The 19,342-nt window shown below is 31.8% G+C and overlaps 2 protein-coding genes across 2 annotated transcripts; both read left to right on the plus strand.

Moving 5' to 3' along the window:
- Positions 1-1,621: 1,621 nt before the first annotated feature.
- Positions 1,622-5,076, plus strand: LOC121259618 (F-box/kelch-repeat protein At3g06240-like). Its single transcript, XM_041161255.1, has 2 exons — positions 1,622-1,867; positions 3,630-5,076. The coding sequence occupies exons 1-2, from the start codon at positions 1,622-1,624 to the stop codon at positions 4,860-4,862; spliced, it is 1,479 nt and encodes a 492-aa protein (XP_041017189.1). The 3' UTR covers positions 4,863-5,076.
- A 7,700-nt stretch (positions 5,077-12,776) lies between these two features.
- LOC121259023 (F-box/kelch-repeat protein At3g06240-like) lies at positions 12,777-14,180 on the plus strand. Its single transcript, XM_041160494.1, has one exon. The coding sequence runs from the start codon at positions 12,915-12,917 to the stop codon at positions 13,989-13,991; it is 1,077 nt and encodes a 358-aa protein (XP_041016428.1). The 5' UTR covers positions 12,777-12,914; the 3' UTR covers positions 13,992-14,180.
- The last annotated feature ends 5,162 nt before the right edge of the window (positions 14,181-19,342 follow it).

The raw sequence follows: 19,342 nt of genomic DNA on the forward strand, positions 1-19,342 counted from the left end.
GTAAGCACTGAACTAATGATCGCTGATCCTTTGACTAAGGGCATGCCATCGTTGAAATTCAAGGATCATGTAGTGAACATGGGACTTGGTTCCATTATGTAATTTTTCATTGTATGAACAATGTTATTTTAATGAAATTCATAAATATTTTTAATGTTTTTTCTCATATTGATGTGCATCTTAATTTAAATTTTGAGAAAAATTCATCTATATTGGACCAAGAATAAACATAGGGTTTATTCATTAAGAAATTGTTCCCACATAAATTATAATGTTTAAAGAATGAATACATAGTAATACATGGAAGGTAATACTCGTCTTTAGAGGACCTATTGCCATGATTCATGTATTTATTACTTAAATGGAGATTATCGATGGGTTTAAGATGAAATCTTTGATCAGGAATGTGGACCAAGTGGGAGAATGTTGACCGTTTCTCATGGAGACGTCCGTGAGAACGAGTCTATCACTTAAGAGTCCTTGAAGTGGTCCAACACTCTTCCATCAAGTTGATAATTGATCCCATGAAAATAAGATCACGTGGGACACGTAAACACCAAAGTTTGATGGAGGCTTCGGCTATAAATACAGTGTTTGGTCCCCAAACTCACTGACTCAATTCCCTTCGGTATTACACCATCTAAATAGAGTGGAGAAAAGTTTGGAAGTGCCAAACATAGAGAGAAACGTATCAAAACAGTGAATAGTATCAATGGCCGGAGGTATATTTTTCTTGGCATTAAAATCTATCAATTCTTGTTTCTAAAGTGTAATTTCGCATTCTAGAATTGTTTTTAATCTAACAATTTTACCTTGGGAGATCACATCCAAAGTATTCTTCTAGCTTTTTATGCATGATGTTGTGAAATGTGTAGTGAGGCCTGATTTTTTATGAGAAATGTTGCTGCCTCATTTAATGACTTGTTGAACACTCATTTCATTATGTGATGGCTTATTTAATTATAATAAACTTTAAATTATTTAAGGATGGAGCCTTCATTTGATACAGATATCTTCTTCACTACTTTCTTGCAAAGTGGTGGATAAAGGCTAGGCAGTACCCCCCTTTAATAGCATACATGATAATGTGGTAGTCCAACCATCACAAGCTGAAGGTGAATGAAGGCCACCTATTAAAAAATCTCAACGACGTGTGTCTTTCACCACTGAGGAGGATAATCTCCTTGTTTCAGTTTGGTTAAACATTAGTGTTGATGCTATTCGAGAGACTGACTAAAAATCCACACAAATGTGAGAAAGAATTTATGAATACTATCATGAGTATAAAAAATTCAACAATCCTAAACGTTCGATAGCGTTATTGATTAATTGATCCAAAAATACACAAATAAGTTTTGTGTTGCTATAGCACAAGTAGAGTCTTTGCATCCAAGTGGTATCACGGAGGTCGATAAGGTATTAATTTTGTTTTTCCTTTAATTTTTTTTATATGTTTGGGTTTATTTACATACTAACTTTATCACTTTGTTCATTTAAGATTAAGAAAGTAAAAATAATGTACAAAGAAATTGAGAAGGCAAACTTTACCATAGAGCATTATTAGTGTCTATTGAGACACTAACTAAAATAGCAACAACATCAATCAACATTGTCAACAAGGATGAAACCACATGGAAGACATCGGGCCAGTGCTAGCTTAATTCCAGACGGAGACGATATTTTGGATAACAATGTGGAGGTCATCCTTGAGAGACCTCCAGACAAGAAGGCTGAAAAAGACAAGGAAAGAAAGAGGAAGTCTAGAGATGATGTAGATGCTGAATTTACCTATGCCTTAGCTCACATGACTACTGACATAAATACATTCATGATGGAGAGAAGAAAATTTAACAACAAGCAAGAGCGGGTTAGAGATGAACATCTTGCACTTGAGAAGAAGAAGTTCGAAGCTAAAATAATGAAATTAGATCTTGATGGGATGAAACCAAAGCAGCAACTTTATTTCCAACGTCTTTAGGATGAAATTTTCGATGGTTTAATGAGCAAGTCTGCAATCACATCACCGTCCGAGGATCCATCCACACCTTTTGGAGGTGTGTAAGTATTTGTCTAGTCTATTTCGACGTTGTAATTAACAGTAGTATATGTTTAACGTATATTTTGTCTGATTTTAGTGGCCTTCAAGCCATATGTGATGGAAATACATGTGACTGGGCAACAAATTTGTGATTGGGCAACAGCTTTGTGATTGGGCATTGTCTTTATTTTTTGTGATGGATAATAATATTAGTGATGGGCTGACTTTTAGAAGTGTGTATATTTTTGTGATGGGCTGACTTTTGGAGGTGTGATATTTTTGTGATAGGCTGAAATGTGTTGAACATTAGTGATGACTTGTGTTTTTCTCAATGGTGTTTTTTTTTAGATGAAAATATAATAGACATGTTTTTTTCAATTGGTGTTGTATAAAATATTTAGAATGTATTTGTTGCACTCTATGACTCATCCACATCTTTATCTAAGTCTCATATTGTATAATATTAATATTTTCATATAATTCTTAATTTAGAAAAAAAATTAATAAAACAAAAAAAATTAAAAAAAAATTTATTAAATTTATAATATTTTATTATTATTTTGATTAATATATAGATAATCCAATGTATAAATAAGTTTAAGTAAAATAATCAAATATAAAATAATGTAATATTATATAAGTTTTACATTTACATTTACGTAATCCAATACTCGTTTGTTTTCAGAAAATAGCATTACAACTTTTTCAAATTCTCACACAAAATAAAATAAATAATTCAATTTTTTCAAATCTTAAAACAAAACTAATATTAAAAAATATATTTTAATAATATTTTATTTAACTTTTTAATTTTAATCTCATCTCATTTTATCTTAACTCTAAAAACAAACGAGCCCGACATAAATCGTTAAACTTTATCTTCATAAAATCTCACTCTCAATAAAATACAGCTTGAAACGAGTATTATTGCTTGGATTCACGTGCCCAGATTCAGGAATCGTTTGTTTGAAAAATATTCAAGTTGTGTTTGGATATTGAAGTGAGTTGAGTTGAATTGAGTTGAGATAATAAAATATTGTTAGAATATTATTTTTTAATATTATTATTATTATTTTGAGATTTGAAAAAATTGAATTGTTTATTATATTTTATGTTAAAATTTGAAAAAATTATAATGATGAGTTGAGATGAGTTGAGAGGAATTAAGAATCCAAATGAAGCCTCCCTTACTTCATGTCATTTTATTATTAGAATCATTTTAAATTTTTATATAAAATATAATAAAATATTTAACTATTTCAAATTTAAAAATTAAATTAAATTAAAAAATAATATTTTAATTAACTTATAATTTTCATTTAAAATAATTTTATCTTATTTCACTTTTTTTTTTTTTTTTTTAATTATCACTACTCGTACAATCTTGTTTTGACCAGGAAACTTGGGACACAAGTTTCAAATAGGAAGATGACAATCTTACTCGGTACTCACAGTCGGCACTCTCTGAACTGACAACAAGATTCCCCTCTATCACTCTGTCATCTCACCGTAGCCTTTTCACCGGACTTCCTGTACAAAGAGTACTGCGCACTCTATTCTTCTCTCTTTATTTTTAATAGCAAGAAGATAGTTACACCACCGAGGCGAGTGTAATCTCTGCACTCACTTTCCGGTTACCATTCTAGCCATTGGTGCTAAAGCATTGTTGGGTCACCTGAAACTTGTAATAAGAGCGTTGTCTACGAAGTATAAACGATTATCTATCCAAAGTCATCGAGGTTTTCCACTACATCTACCCGAAAACGTCGTCGTAGAAATCCTCTTGCGGTTGCCGGTCAAATCTTTGGTACGATTCAGGTGTGTAAGTAAACGTTGGTGCTCCCTAATCACGGATCCCCGATTCGCTAATTCGCAGTTCAGGGGAGCCTCTGAGCGCTCACAAAGACTTCTCATATCATCCCGTTCTGGAATTCGATCCCTAGACTGTGAGGCGCGATTTGAGGACAGTTCCACTCCCAGTGTACTCGTCGTGCCTTTTCAGAAACGGGGTCGTTATGTTAGCATCATTGGGTCTTGCAATGGTCTGGTTTGTGTGGCTCTATATAGCCATAGGGATTTCTATATTTGGAATCCTTCAACGGGAAATTACAGGAAACTGCCCGATCCTGGTATTTCACTCCGTGGGCGCAAGTACTGGCATGGCTTTGGATATGATCCATCCACTGATGACTACAAGCTTCTCGTGGCCAATTTCCGGATGCCTCCTTCTCGGGAAAGTGAAGGCAAGGTTTTCTCTTTCAAAAGAAATTCATGGAAGAGGATTCTTCGAGGCCTCGAAGATCCAGGTTATACGGAAGATTCAGCAGGGATCCTTTGCAATGGTTCTCTGCATTGGTATCTTCAATTGTGCTGCGATCCACTTTCTGGTCAGAAAATACGTGGGTTTGATTTAGCCGAGGAGAAATTCCACGAAGTACCGATGCCCTCCGTGGAGTATGGACCACGCGGGTATGTATGCATTGAAACTTTGAGCAATCTTGGGGAGCGCCTGTGCCTCATTGTTTGTATGAGTACCCATATGGAGATATGGGGAATGATGGAATATGGAGTCATAGAATCGTGGGCACCAATGCATAGAGTTGGTTATTTTCGGGTAGAACCGTCTGGAAAAGATCTAAACCCGCTTTGCCTTTCCAGAGGTGGTGAGCTTGTGGCAATGAAGCATGGAATTGATTTGATGAGAAGTAATCCCGATGGAGAGATTCTTGAATGTGTTGAGGACTTCAGTGACTGTGACTCGCGTGTTTGTCATGCAACTATGTTTGTTGAGAGTCTACTTTCACCATATCTGTGTTTGACTTGATCTTTTTTTTTTTTTTTTCCCTTATTATTCTCTCTTTTTTTTTTCAGTTCTTTTGCCACTCTTCAATGAAAGAAAAATGCAGAACAGTGACGGTTCTAAATCTCAAAGATGACATGTATGGAAGATCGTAGTTTTTTGCAGTGCATCATGCTCTACTTGAAATGGTCTGTTCCAGGGCTCTTTTGTGACTTTGTACAAGTTGGGGCAAATTTCTGTTGAACATGGACTATTTTGCAGAACTTGTTTCTGAACTACAATGTAATTAGGATTTACGTTGTAATGAATGTTATTCGGTCCATTGTATTTTCAGCAGAATGGATGTTAATGATATTCCTGATGTTTAGTTCTAGACATTAGACAAGCCTCATGGAAAGACAATAAGGATAGGGTGCATTGTTTTGCTCATCGTTTTGTCTTTATGACATTAATTTCGATGTCTATAGACCTTACAAAATGTGCCAAGAAATACGTTAGATAAAGTAATGAACGAAAAAGGGTATGTTTTTAGGTGGGCAGGATTTTTTATTTTTAATTTTTGCTAAATTTTAAGTGTGGTTTCAACTTTCAATCCACCTTTTCTTGTTTAGCTAGTCATTTGTTTTATTCTCGGGTAGTTGGAAAGTTTAATCTTAATTTAGCCGTATTAAAAAATACATAAAAATAGCCTAGTTTTTAACGAATATATTTTGTTTATGAAAAAGTATACTTGCACACGGGGTGTGGAACACCCGCGTACCCAAGATACCACGTAGACACTAGTGAAACGGTGCGTTTGCACCCCACAGATGACAGATGAGATAACCTTAACCTCGCACGGAAAAAGAAGTGGAACGCCACAGAATATCCCGCAGTTTACAGAGCAAGCTTCCCAAGCAAGGTATGAAGACGGCGACACGAAGGGAGGTACGATGGGTGGTCATCTTCTTCTGCTCAAACAAGCTGCCCCACCGACGACCACGTAGAGGTTCTCATCTTCTTGTTCCATGTCTTGCATATCATAGTCTTGTTTAGGATTCACTTAGAAATTTAGTATCAATAGAATGTTTGCTATTATACATTATAGAAAAAATGGGGAATGCTATTCTCTCAAAATACCAATAACGATAAACTCTTGAGAGAATCCCAAGGAATAGAACTTCTTCATATGTCTCTCCTTTCGCTCTCAGCAGCACAAGAAAAGCACTGATCAATGCCTCATTGGCATCATTCAATAAAAAATCCAGCGAAGCTTCGGCTTCAGACTCCGATAAGTCCACCCGATTTATCAGGGATTCAATCATCTGCATAACCAGCAACAACAGAAATTCAACAAACAAACACAACCCATAAAAGAAAAATTTACAAACAAGTAAAACTGCCCCAAATCCTTACCTTATTGAAAGACGTTACTGGTGAGGTTGACCTCTCAGAAACAGCAGGAGACAGAGCATTGACCCTAGTGTTAGCAGTTAAGTTTTTTTGAAACTTCGCCTTAAGAATTGGGGGCGTGAACGAGCAATTCCGAAAATCAAGTTTGTGACGGAAAGTCGAAAAAGAGAAACGATATGCATGAGGCAATAGACATTTACAGTTTACAGAGACGAATAGCAAACAAACTATGAAACTGAACCTCGTCTCCAATGTTTTCTTCTCAAGCTCTCGCGAAAGCCACGCAATGGAAAGGTAGAATAGGGATTTGCAGGAGCGCTGGAGTTGTCAACCAAGGGAAGATTTTAGAGGTCATACACCATTACGATTTGGCATGCTATGCAATTGTTGTTCAAAATCACATGTTAAATCGCAGTTTCGACGGCACAAAGACCCGTTGCTCAGATGGCCAAGGGATGAAGACAAGTTTTTGCAAAATATTAGGGATGAAGACAAGTTTTGAGATGCAAAATGCACTCAGGTGAGATGGGTTTCTGAAATCGATTTGATTTGTTTTGGTTTTTTTGTTTTTTGTTTTTTAAGATTGGCTGACGTGACTAATGCTACCTCATCCGATTCCGCAAACGGTAACCCACGGCTGTAGCAGAATTGTTTTAACTCATCTCACAGTCCAAACGACACCTTATCTAATATTTATTTTTTTTAATCCAATAACTATCCCTTATCTTTTATCTAGCATTCCTAAACTACGATAAATCTCAATTTGATTGTACATCATCTATAATTTGCATCACTATATAAGTTATGCCAGAAGTGAAGTTTGCAATTTGTATCCCCCTTTGCGGGGTTAGGGAATGCTCCTTTTCTCGTCATTTTTATTATATTATTGTTGCCTTTTTCTCCTTGTTTTCTATATTTTGAAAGTATAATTATTAAACATTTTTGGAATATAAATTGGTGGTATTTTCATTCTATCAAAAGATATCATGTCAATTATAAGTATACTTGTAAAATTAATCGTTCATAATATAATATATTGAATTGGAATAATAATACAATTGATGAGTTAAGATTCAAAAATGAGTTGAGATGAATTGTAAATAATAGTAAGATGAGTTGTGAATAGTAATGAAATTTATGAGTTAAAGTTAATAAATAATAATGAATAGTAATGAAATGAGTTGCGAATACAAATCGAGTCTAGCAACACCCACAACTATGACACGAACTCGACATGGAATAATAGAGACAAGATTGTGCATAATAAGCTGTGGTTCAACCCGAATATGGCATGGCATTAATCGACCTGTGGGGTTAGCCTGCATGATTTTATTTCTTATAAATATTATATATAAACTTAAGATAAATAAGAATGCGAAGTTTGACACTTTTTTTCTTTTTGTTATTTCTTTTATTATTATATTTTAAGAGATTTTTTTGAAAAGATTGTTCTCTTTTACTTTCATATGTAACTTCTTAAAGGGTAGTGATGAGATGAGATTATACGTAACTTTTTTGAATAAAAATTGAGTTATTTATTATATTTTGTGTAAAAATTTATAAAAATTATAATGATTAGATGAGATAAGTTGAGATGGATTTTGAATGCAAACAAAGCTTTGTGTAGTGGTAGAATTACATCAAGGGTAGGCTCAAAATTTCTCGAAAATTCATAATATCCCCTAGATTTTATTAATAATTCTGTATATATAAAAAATGGCTCTCACAAAAAATTCATAATCTCTATATACTCTTTAATATTTTCTAAAACTTGATTATACGTAGAAATGCCTATTTCCGATATTTTTTCTATAGCTTCAAAGTTTTGTATAATTTTTATATATTATTTATTTTCAAGGAAGTGGTCCCACCAAAACTAAACTAAAACTAAGTTTAGGTGAAATAATAAAATTATTTAACATGAGTCACAAAGTTTTTTATTATATAATATTTGACTTCTTAATTGGAATACAAAGTGAAAATACATAAAAAAATCATCCAAGATTGATGGCCTCTATGAAAAATAGTTCATAAATATTATCCTTTAGACTTTACCAAGTAAGAAGAATTTATTAATGATCTCAGTTGTGGCATTATATGCATAATGTGATATGAAAATATCTAGATTTTATACAAAACTTAATAAACTAATTTAAATGTTAGAGTGAAATATGGTCTTCTAAAACATCACATTTTTATGAAGAAAACAAATTCTAAATATTTCATTTCAAAAATAATAACTAATGAATATCGTTCAATGAATGGATTTGGCAAAATTAGCCATAATTAAAAAGACTCAATAGTGCCCTATATGCATGAAAGCACAAGATGGTCCTAGGCTCTACTTTTAAGCGGAAAAGAAGAGTAAGGGCTATAAATGACTTTATTATTAATGAAGATGCTGGAAGTGGCCATTATCGAAAAAGGATGATCACCTCTCCCCTGGGATTAGACATGGAAGGAGTTCAGATGGGAGAAACTACTACCTGAGTAACTAAGAAAGTTAAGATTTCTTCTACCTCCTTAGTAGCTAGACATGTAGATATATTGGGCGAAGGCTAGTAGCCAGCCCCACCAGTATCAATGAATCTCTTAAGTTAGTACTCTTGAGGGTTTGAGAACCCTTAAATCGTTTGAGTCCTTAGTCATCCGATTAAGAAAAAGTGTCTCAACATGATTTTCTTCATAGAGACTAAAGTTTCATTTGGGTGTTGAGGTAATCTCAGATGATTTGAGTTAATTTATAAAAAGTAATATTTTATAGGTCCTATTGAGTTGTGTATGAATGTATAAAATAGGTTGAGATATGTTTTTAAATGTATGAAGTATATTGATATATATTTAACTTTTTATGAGATGTTGTAAAATTAGTGAGTCCCTATCAATAATTAATTTGAAATAGGTTAAGATAGATTTGACAGTAAAACATATAGATTTGACAGCAAAACATACCCTAAACGCACTAAGGAAAAATGAAGTCTATCAAGAGGAAACTGAACTTTGATGATTGTTTTGCTGTGGCAGTTTGGGCAGTAGTGGAGGGGTAGCTCTACTTTAGAAACATGAGACTGATGTTGCTTTAATTAATTATACCAGATGGCACATTATTGCAAGAGTAACTGAGAAACATAGGGATTTCTCTTGGCTGTTGACAAGCTTCTATGGAAATCTGAGTACCACTCATAGAGATAACAGTTGGAGTTGTTGAAACACTTGAAACCTGAGGATGATGTGCCATGGATCTGTTTTGGAGATTTTAACGAGATCACCAACCAACATGAGAAGTTTGGAGCTGTTGTAAGTAGGGGTTTAAAAATCAATTGGAAAACCGGGCGGATTGGCCCAAACCGGTGGAGCCGATCCGATCTAGGACCAATTTCTTTAGTTCCAAAACTGGAAGCTATTGGTCCGGTTCCAGTTCTATGCTTTTTAGGATTGGACCGGTTGACTATATTATATATTTAAATTAATTTTTTAATATTGTATATAAATTTTTTTATAATATAAATTATAATTATATATAATATAATGTTATTATAATTTACAACATAAAATTTTAATCTTAAACATGCGAATTTATTTGATCATATACTTTAAATATTAAATATATATTCCTAATAAATCCTCGAATCTCAACATATTCCTTTTGATAAATACATAATACATTAATAACATATTTTTGTAATTAGTAACAGATTTGATCAAAGCATATTTTTGTAATTAGTAACAGATTTTTAATAAAAATGATTTTTAAAGTAGTTTTTTTTATAAACAGATTTTTTATAACAAATTTGCATTTTATTAAAATCAGAGGTATTGGTTTAGGAGGATAACTTGTGCGTAATCGATTTTTAAAATTGTAAAATCAGTGCATACTGGTTCGGTCTTAAATTTTATTCAAAATCAGACCGAACCTGACCGGTTATGCCCCTAGTTGTAAACCCTTACAAACAAATGGAGGCATTTAGGGATACTTTTTATTTTTGCTCATTTAGTGACTTTTTACGACAACACAAAAGTATACTTAATCAAACAACATGAGAGGTTCCGACTTCACTAAGTAAAGACTTAATATAACAATATCTAATCCTAATTGGTATTAGACATTTCATGGCGATAGCTGCTTTTGTAACATCTCGTATTTTAATGTATTTTTAATTGAATGATTATTTTTATTAATTTAAATATTGGTTCTCTTGTTTTAAGTTTATTGGATTTTTCGTTGTTTTATTTTTTATATTTTTAATTTGTGAAAATTATTTTGATATGCTTTCTTAATATTAATTATTATTATGCAATTAAATTGCTCTTTATTTAAATTAGTTTATCATTGGATTTAATTATTTTATTTTCATTTTATCACTATGTTTAAATTATTTTATTTAACTTGTTGTTTTGAAATCTTTTTCGTTGAATCATTTTTGTGACCCAAGATGTGAGAATTGTACCTTATTTCTTTCCCTCATTTTTTTTGTTTTCCTTTTTTCTTTTCTTTTTCTCTACATTTCTTTTTCTCCTCTCTCTCTTCTCCCGTGCGCGACTTCCCTCTCTCTCCCTCCCTCCGTGCGTCGTCCTCCACGGCGCCGCCATGCGCCATCCATTGCTCTCACCGCCCCTCCCAACCGTCTCCCCACCGGCCGGCGACTTCACCCTCCAATTTCCAGCTCCTCTCGGGCCGCCGTAAGCCCCCACGCACGGCTTCAAGCCACGGCTCCCCTTGAGCTCATGCGTCTCCGTCGCGCTGCCATTGGCCACTACCACATCACCGGCTACCCCCCAGCTACCTAACCCACCCATCCTCAACTCTGATCCGCCACTGGTGAAACCCATCCATCTCCATTTTTGATTTGGACTTTTTAGACTTCAACCGCCCTCTACGCCTCCACCCATGACCAACTACCACCACCATTAGCTTCACCAACGTCCCTAAGCCATTCCCTTGTAATCTCAAGTCTTCGTTTCTCTCTGTTCAAAATCTAGCATTTTGAGACCCACAGCCTTGTGCATTTTCTCTTTGTTACGTTATTGTGTCGCCACTTCTAGCACCTCCGTGATCATTCAAAAATTATATTATAGTACTGTAAGTATTTTCTCAAAAAACTTTCGTGATTTAAATGTACTTTTGAACTAACTCATTTTTACTGTGAATTGGTTGATTGTGTTGGAGTGAATCCGAAGAGTAAGGAGGTCGGATGGATTGGAGGACGGAGTTGTTTGTGTGACTGGATTATGTTATGATTTGTTGGTTGTTGGATATTGTATCGTATCATGTACATTGTATAGAATGTTGTTAAAGTAAAATGAGATGAATAAAAATGAGATGAGATTAAAATTAAAAATTGTATAGAATGTTGTTAAAATATATTTTTTAAAATTATTTTTATTTTAAAATTTTAAAAAATTATTATTTATTTATTTTATTGAAATATTTGTAAGAAAATTATAATATTTAAATGAGATAAATTAAAAGTATTTTTAAAATTTTTCTATTTAAATAAATAATAATTTTTTTAATTTTAAAATAAAAATAATATTAAAAAATATTTTTTATACAAAAAAAAAAAAAAAAAAAGATAAAAATCTAACTCTCAATAATGAAAAAGAGTTCGGAACAAAGTATCCTTCAATTTTGGTTTGACCAAGAAACTTGTGTCCGAAATTTCAGAGAGGAAGATCACAATCTTACACAGTACTCACAGTCGGCACTTCTCCGAACTGACAACACGCTTCTCCCTATCATTCAATCGTGCAGGAATTTTTGTACAATGAGTACTGCGCACTCTACTCTTCTCTTATCTCTTTATTTTTATTTTTAGAATAAACTTTTATAACTTCCTAAGAGCATTATTTATGGACTTAACAAATTTTAACTAAAATATGATTAAAAAATTTATTTTTATAAATTTAATTAGTATTTTTTAATATCTCTTTTACTATTTTAATAAAATATTAATTTTAAATTTTTTTATTTATTTTAATTATAATTATAATTTAAATATTTATTTATTATTAAAAAACTAATTATTAATTTTCTAATATTCATATTATTTCAATAGTTATATTTCTGATATATTTTTTTAACTTATATTTTATTAATGGATATATTTTTCTAACAGTTATATTTTTCTAACGGTTATATTATTTTACTATAAAATATAATATTTCTTCAATAATTTTATTCACTTCAACTCAAGTGAATATTTTAGTCTAAAAAATTTATTTGACTAGCTGTTTTGGTTTAACAAATTTAGCTAGTAATTTAACTTGAAGTTAAAATTATTATTAATTTATTGAGTTAATTATAGCACATTATTTTGCACTTTAATTATTCTTTAGCTATAATTTAGTTTTGATGAGTTTATTATTGGTGCTCTATCACTTCGCTTCGTACTATATATATATTTTAATTTTTTTTATTGAATATTTATTATATAAATAATAAATCGAAAATTTAAAATAATTTAAAAAAAAATTTTAAAAATTTTAAAAATTTTAAAAAATATAAAATATGAAATGTGATAGAGGTTGAGTACCAAAACCTTTTAATAGCAACAAGATACACCACCGTTGCATGTGTAATGTCTGCACTCACTTTCCGGTTACCATTGCAGCCAATAGTGCCAAAGCATTGTTGGGTCACCTGAAACTTGAAATAAGATCGATGTCTATGAAGTATAAACGATTATGTCATCGAGGTTTCCACAACATCTACCCGAAAACGTCATCGTAGAAATCCTCTTGCGGTTGCCGGTCAAGTCTTTGGTACGATTCAGGTGTGTAAGTAAACGTTGGCGCTCCCTAATCTCGGATCCCCGATTCGCCAAATCGCAGTTCCGGCGAGCGTCTGAGCGCTCACAAAGACTTCTCATAACATCTGGTTCTGAAATTCGATCCCTAGACTGTGAGGCGCTATTTGAGCACAGTACCACTCCCAGTGTACTCGCCGTCCCTTTCCAGAAACGGGGTCGTTATGTTAGCATCATTGGGTCTTGCAATGGTCTTGTTTGTGTGGCTCTATATAGCCATAGGGATTTCTATATTTGGAATCCTTCAACGAGAAATTACAGGAAACTGCCCGATCCTGGTATTTCACTCCGCGGGCACATATATAGGCATGGATTTGGATATGATCCATCCACTGATGACTACAAGCTTCTCGTGGCCAATTTCCGGAAGCCTCCTTCTCGGGAAAGTGAAGCCAAGGTTTTCTCTTTCAAAAGAAATTCATGGAAGTGGATTCTTCGAGGCCTCGAAGATCCAGGTAGGGCGGACGATTCAGCAGGGATCCTTTGCAATGGTTCTCTGCATTGGCATCTTCGACCGTCCCTCGATCCACTTTCTGGTCAGAAAATATGTGTGTTTGATTTAGCCGAGGAGAAATTCCATGAAATGCCGATGCCCTCCATTGATTTATTTGGGGACTGCGGGTATGAATTCGTCGATACTTTGAGAAATCTTGGAGAGTGCCTGTGTTTTAATGTTTCTATGAGTGGGTTTATGGAGATATGGGGAATGTTTGAATATGGAGTCGTAGAATCCTGGGCACCAATGCTTAGAGTTAAATATTTTCCGGTAGACCCGCTTTGCCTTTCCAGAGTTGGTCAGCTTGTGGCAATGAAAAATGGAATTGTTTTGTTGAGAAGTAATCCTGACGGAGAGATTCTTGAATATGTTGAGGGCTTCAGTGGCTTTGACTCGCGTGTTGATTATGCAACTGTGTTTGTTGAGAGTCTACTTTCCCCTTATCTATGCTTGACTTGACCCTTTTTTTTTTTTTCTTGTTCTCTGTTTTTTCAGTTCTTTTGCTACTCATCAAAGAAATGCAGAACAGTGACGAAAGATTTCATGCATGGAGAATCGTAGTTTTTCCAGTGCATCCTGCGACTCTTGAAATGGGCTGTTCCAATGCTCTTTTGTGACTTTGTAGAATTGGGGCAAATTTCTGTTGAATCTGGATGTTGTGATCATGCACTTTTTTGCAGAAACTGTTTGTTTCTGAATTTCAATGCAATTAGAATTTATATTGTAACGAATGTCGGTTCATTGTATATTCAGACTGGATGGTTCTGTATTTCTTTTCGTTTTAAGGCTGTGATTTTCTTCGGCAGAATGGATGTTTAATGATATTCCTGAATCCTGATGTTTAGTTCTAAACATTATATACAATTACTTTTTATTCATGGAAAGACAATAGATTCGGCTGAATTGCTTTTAAGGCTTGATTGAAAAGCCATAATGTTTTTAAATTTTTATATAAAATAAAATAAATAATTTATTTTTTTCAAATTTTAAAATAAAAATAATATTAAAAAATTTATTTTGATAGTATTTTATTTAATTTTTTAACTTTAAATCCAACTATCTTATTTAATCTTTCAATTTTTTCAAATTTCCACGATTTCCACGTAGTTATAATATTTCGTTTTGTTCATCTTTCTTGGAAGATAGATTTTCAGCTTTGACGTAAAAGATGGAAAATGCTAATGGATGTCATGATTCTCTATTCTATCCCTCGTGTATTTTATTTTAATTTTTAATTTTTTAATAATTAAACAATTGATTATTAGTGAATTTAAATATTTTTTTTAATTTTTATGATATTAAAAAATGCATAAAATAAAATGAAAAAAAATCACAAAATTTTATTATTTCATTCACATCAAATTTCGGATTATCTTTTTATTCATTATATAATAATAAAATAAAATAAATAAAATAAATTTAATATTTTTAATTATTAATTTATTTAATTTTATGATATTTTACCATTCTACTTATTTATTTAATTTCAATTAAATATTTATTTAATTTTATTTAGACCCTTAGTTTTCTTAATAAATTTCAGTAGAAAGAGAAAAAGTAAGAGAGATAAAATAATAATAAATAATTGATTTAGTAGTGTTATAATGCACGTCTAAATATAACTAAAAGTTTAGATTTACTAGAACTGAAATCTCTCTTTTTTAAATTTAACTAATTCAGTGTCACCAATTTTTATGTCCGAATAGTGATTTGAAGTGGTTTTTTGAAATTTAGCTAATCATGCTCCTAACTGTAGTGCGTTTCTAGAAAAGCCAATTTTAATTGTTAAAGAAGTATATTTTTGACGAATTCATGTTTTTATTAAAGAACAATATTTGAGGTGGTTTAAAAAAATGTTTGAAAATAAATTTACACTTTCGATGACTACTCTCGGTGGATGTAGCATTATCGAATATATAATGAGTTGCTCTTTTCTACTTTAAATTGTGTTTGGTAAGGAAAGAAGTGTTAGATTACTTCAATTATTCACAAATAGTTTATTATTATTCATATATTTTTCGAGATCACCTTAATATCTAAATATAGGTATATGGATTTTATACTATAAAAAATTTTATACACCATACTATCATTTTATTTTCATCTCACTAAGTATGATATGACACATTTATTACCATTAAATGATTATTTATTACAAGTTTTTTTATCATCTAATAGTGATACATGTACCACATACTACTTAGTATGATCAAAATAGGAAGAAAGTGTGGTGTATAATATTACTTACGCATTAGAAAAAATAAAGAACAAAAGAGGGTATGCCAAATGTACATAAATATTTTTTTTTTTTTTTGTTTTGCTAAAAAATGAGCCTATTATCGTTTTTTATTGAGTTATGTTATTTATCATCTCATACCACACGTTTTACATATTTTAAATTTTTAAAGTTACAATTATTATTTTATTCATGTTAAAGTAATTGAGTTTCCCTACTCATGATTCATACACTACATACTTCTTATGGAAAAAAGGAAAAAAAATTTAAAAGATGTGTAGTGTGTGATGTGTGGGATGCTTAGTAGAATTTTTTTTTTAATAGTGTGTTTCAATCCACATTTTATTGTTTAGCTAGCCATTTAAAAGAAACAAATCATATCACAAGCCCTCGAAAGCTATTTATATTTGAGTAATGCTACATGTACTTACAATTTTAATTACACTTTTACTTACAAGACTCATTTTATTACTTTTCTTTTGAAATATTTTGAATTTCAAATTTCATAATTTTCTACATATCAATAACAGACACGTGCATATTTGGGATTACGGTGGCTAATATAACTTATAGTTTTAGGGCTTATAACTTATAGTTTAAATAATAAGTTCTACTATTAAAAAGTTATTTACTCTTTGAAAACTATGTGTTTAAAGTATTTTCCAACATGTTACATTTGTTTGGGAACAAATTAAAAAAGTGATTTATGATATAGAAAAAACGATCATTTGATTTTTTAACGATTATGACCATATTCTTAAAATAAAAGTTGTAATTAATTATCTTAAAATTGTATAGGTATTTTTACCCATTAATAATTTTTCAAAATTCGAATTACGTTCTATTATCCGAAAGAGCATGTTTGAGATTAAAATGAACTTTAATATACACCTAAACAGCCCAATTTTTTCATTAAAGAGTTTAATACTATTTAAGCACTTTTTAAAACTCCTAATACAATCCCAAAAGGGCCTATAACATTTTCCTTTATATTTTGTTTAAAAATATTTATGTCCATTATTCTTTTATGTTGTTTTATTCTCGCGAGTTTTATTCTTTTAATGCTAAATTACGAAGGAGTCCTTCCTACATTTGGCAAAGTATATTAGCAACGAAGCCCTTGTCGGAAGAAGGACTTCTTCGGAGGGTGGTAAATGGAGAGCTTCGTTTGGAATCTAAAATCATCTCAACTCATCTTAACAACTTTTTCAAATCCCAATATAAAATATAATAAACAATTCAATTTTTTTAAATTTTAAAATAATAATAATAATAATAAACAATAATATTTTAATAATATTTTATCATCTCAACTCAATTCAACTCAACTCAATTCAACATCCAAACGCACTTAGAATATTGGATGATAAATGGATTCCTAGCCTATCTCTTTTAAACCTTAAAGTCATATAAGATTTCTTCATTCAGAAACCATGGTCTTAAGCCTCATTGATTTAGATACCAAGCAGTGCTAGATAGCGTTTTTTCAAAGAAAGAAGCTAATCTCATAAAAACCTTCCCGATTAACATCTGCAATAGACCTAATAAATTGATATGGAGGTATATGCTCGAATGGAAAGTTTATTGTCAGAAGTGCATATCATTTATAGATAGAGATGCAAGACAGAAGTAAGGGTCAATCTCCAAGCAGCAAGTCTAAGCCAGAAGTATGGACAAAGCTATGGCAACTTAACATTCCAAATGCTTGCAAAACATTCAAGTGGAGAGCTTGCTTGCTTAAAAGCCCTTCCCTCCAATTTTAATCTTCACAGGAAAAACGTGCTTGAGATAGTAAAGCATGCATTATAGGAGTGTCCCTCATGGTTGGAAGAAGTAATGGTGTAATCTTCAGAGAAGAATTTACTCACCCAAGCATGGTGATGAAACAATCGAAACATTTTGCAAGACTTGAGGCATATGGCCCATAACAATGTCAGACCAGTTGGAAGAGAAGCAGATGATCAACGCAATTGGACAGCTCCACCACAAGGAACTTAGGAAGTAAATTGGAATGCAGCCGTGATAAAACTCACTGCAAGGTTGGAATTGGAGCAATTGTTAGAGATTGGGAAGGAGTTGTTTTGGCTACATTGAGGTTGAACAAAGAGCTTTATCCAGATTCCAGACCCTTTTCTTATTTGAAGAAATGGATGCTCAACATGCAATCATTTGTTGTCAAAATCCGGGGCTCAAACACATAACATTAGAAGGTGATGCTCTACAAGTTGTAAAATGTTTGCAGCAAACAGAAGATCGATCACTAGAAAGATACTGAGATGATTACAGCAGATTCAAAGTCTTTACTAGGTAGCCTCTTTCGAAAGCTGGTTAGTTAAACACATAAGCAGAGATTTGAATAAAGAAGCACGTGCTTTAGCAAGAAATGCAATAGGCATATGTGATTTTATTGTTCATGTAGATGCATCCAACTTAATCCAATGTTTATTAATGTTTTTAATCCAAAAGCTATCCCTTATCTTTTATCTAGCATTCCTAAACTACCATAAATTTCAATTTTATTGTACATTATCCATAATTTGCATCACTATATAAGATATGCCAGAAGTGAAGTCAATTTGTTTCCTCTCTTTGCAGGGGTACGCTCCTCGGTCCTCCCCCTTTCACTTTCTCCTCATTTTTATGTTGCATTTTCCTTGTTTTCAATATTTTGAAAGTTAACTATTAAATATTTTAAGAATATGAATTCATAGTATTTTTCTTCTATCATAAGATGTCATGTCAATTATAAATATATTTGTACAAATAATCTTAATTAGATAATATCTTGTATCAGAATAAGAATAGCGTTGACAATATTTAGCAACACACGTGAATATGACACGAACATGACATGAAATAAAAGAGATAATGTTATGCATAATAAGGTGTGGTTCAATTTGAATATGGCACGATTGACCTGACGGGATAGTCGTTGAATCCGTATGATTTGATTATATATAAATATTATACATGAATTTAATGTAGATAAGAATGCACTTTTTTTTTTGTTATCCCTTTTATTATTAAATTTTATGAGAATTTTTTTTAAAAGATTATTTTTTTTTCCCTTTCATAGGACTTCTCGCATTTAGTAAAGTGTAGTTGCGGAACTAAATTAAGGGTATGCTCAAAATTGCTTGAAAATTCATAATATCCCCTAAATTTTATTCATTGTTATAACTTCTATGTATATAAAAAATGGCCCCAAACAAAATTTTAGAATCCCCATATGCTCTCTAATATTTTCCAAAATTTGAATATACATAGAAATGCCTTTCTCCTATATTTTTTCTATAGCCTCAAAATTTTGTATAATTTCTATATATACTATCTATTTTTAAGGATGTGGCCCCACCAAAATCAACTTAAAATTAAGTTTAGGTGAAATAATAAGATTATTTAACATGGATTTCAAAGTTTTTTATTATATAATATTTTGGTTCTTGATTGGAATCCAAAGTGAAAATAAGGAAAAATCATTTTAGTTTGATGGGCTATATGAAAAATAGTTGAGAGTTATCATCCTCTAGACTTCATTGAGTGAAAAACAATTATTTAGTATCTCAATTGGGGC

Source organism: Juglans microcarpa x Juglans regia, chromosome 4D, assembly GCF_004785595.1.
Source record: "Juglans microcarpa x Juglans regia isolate MS1-56 chromosome 4D, Jm3101_v1.0, whole genome shotgun sequence".
Taxonomy (NCBI): domain Eukaryota; kingdom Viridiplantae; phylum Streptophyta; class Magnoliopsida; order Fagales; family Juglandaceae; genus Juglans; species Juglans microcarpa x Juglans regia.

Bases quoted from the DNA above. Each gene is read 5' to 3' on its own strand.
- LOC121259618 (XM_041161255.1), top strand. From the start codon at position 1,622: ATGAAACCACATGGAAGACATCGGGCCAGTGCTAGCTTAATTCCAGAC. The intron at 1,868-3,629 runs GTTAGAGATGAA...GCAAGAAGATAG, and splicing joins TTAACAACAAGCAAGAGCGG to TTACACCACCGAGGCGAGTG.
- LOC121259023 (XM_041160494.1), top strand. From the start codon at position 12,915: ATGTCATCGAGGTTTCCACAACATCTACCCGAAAACGTCATCGTAGAA.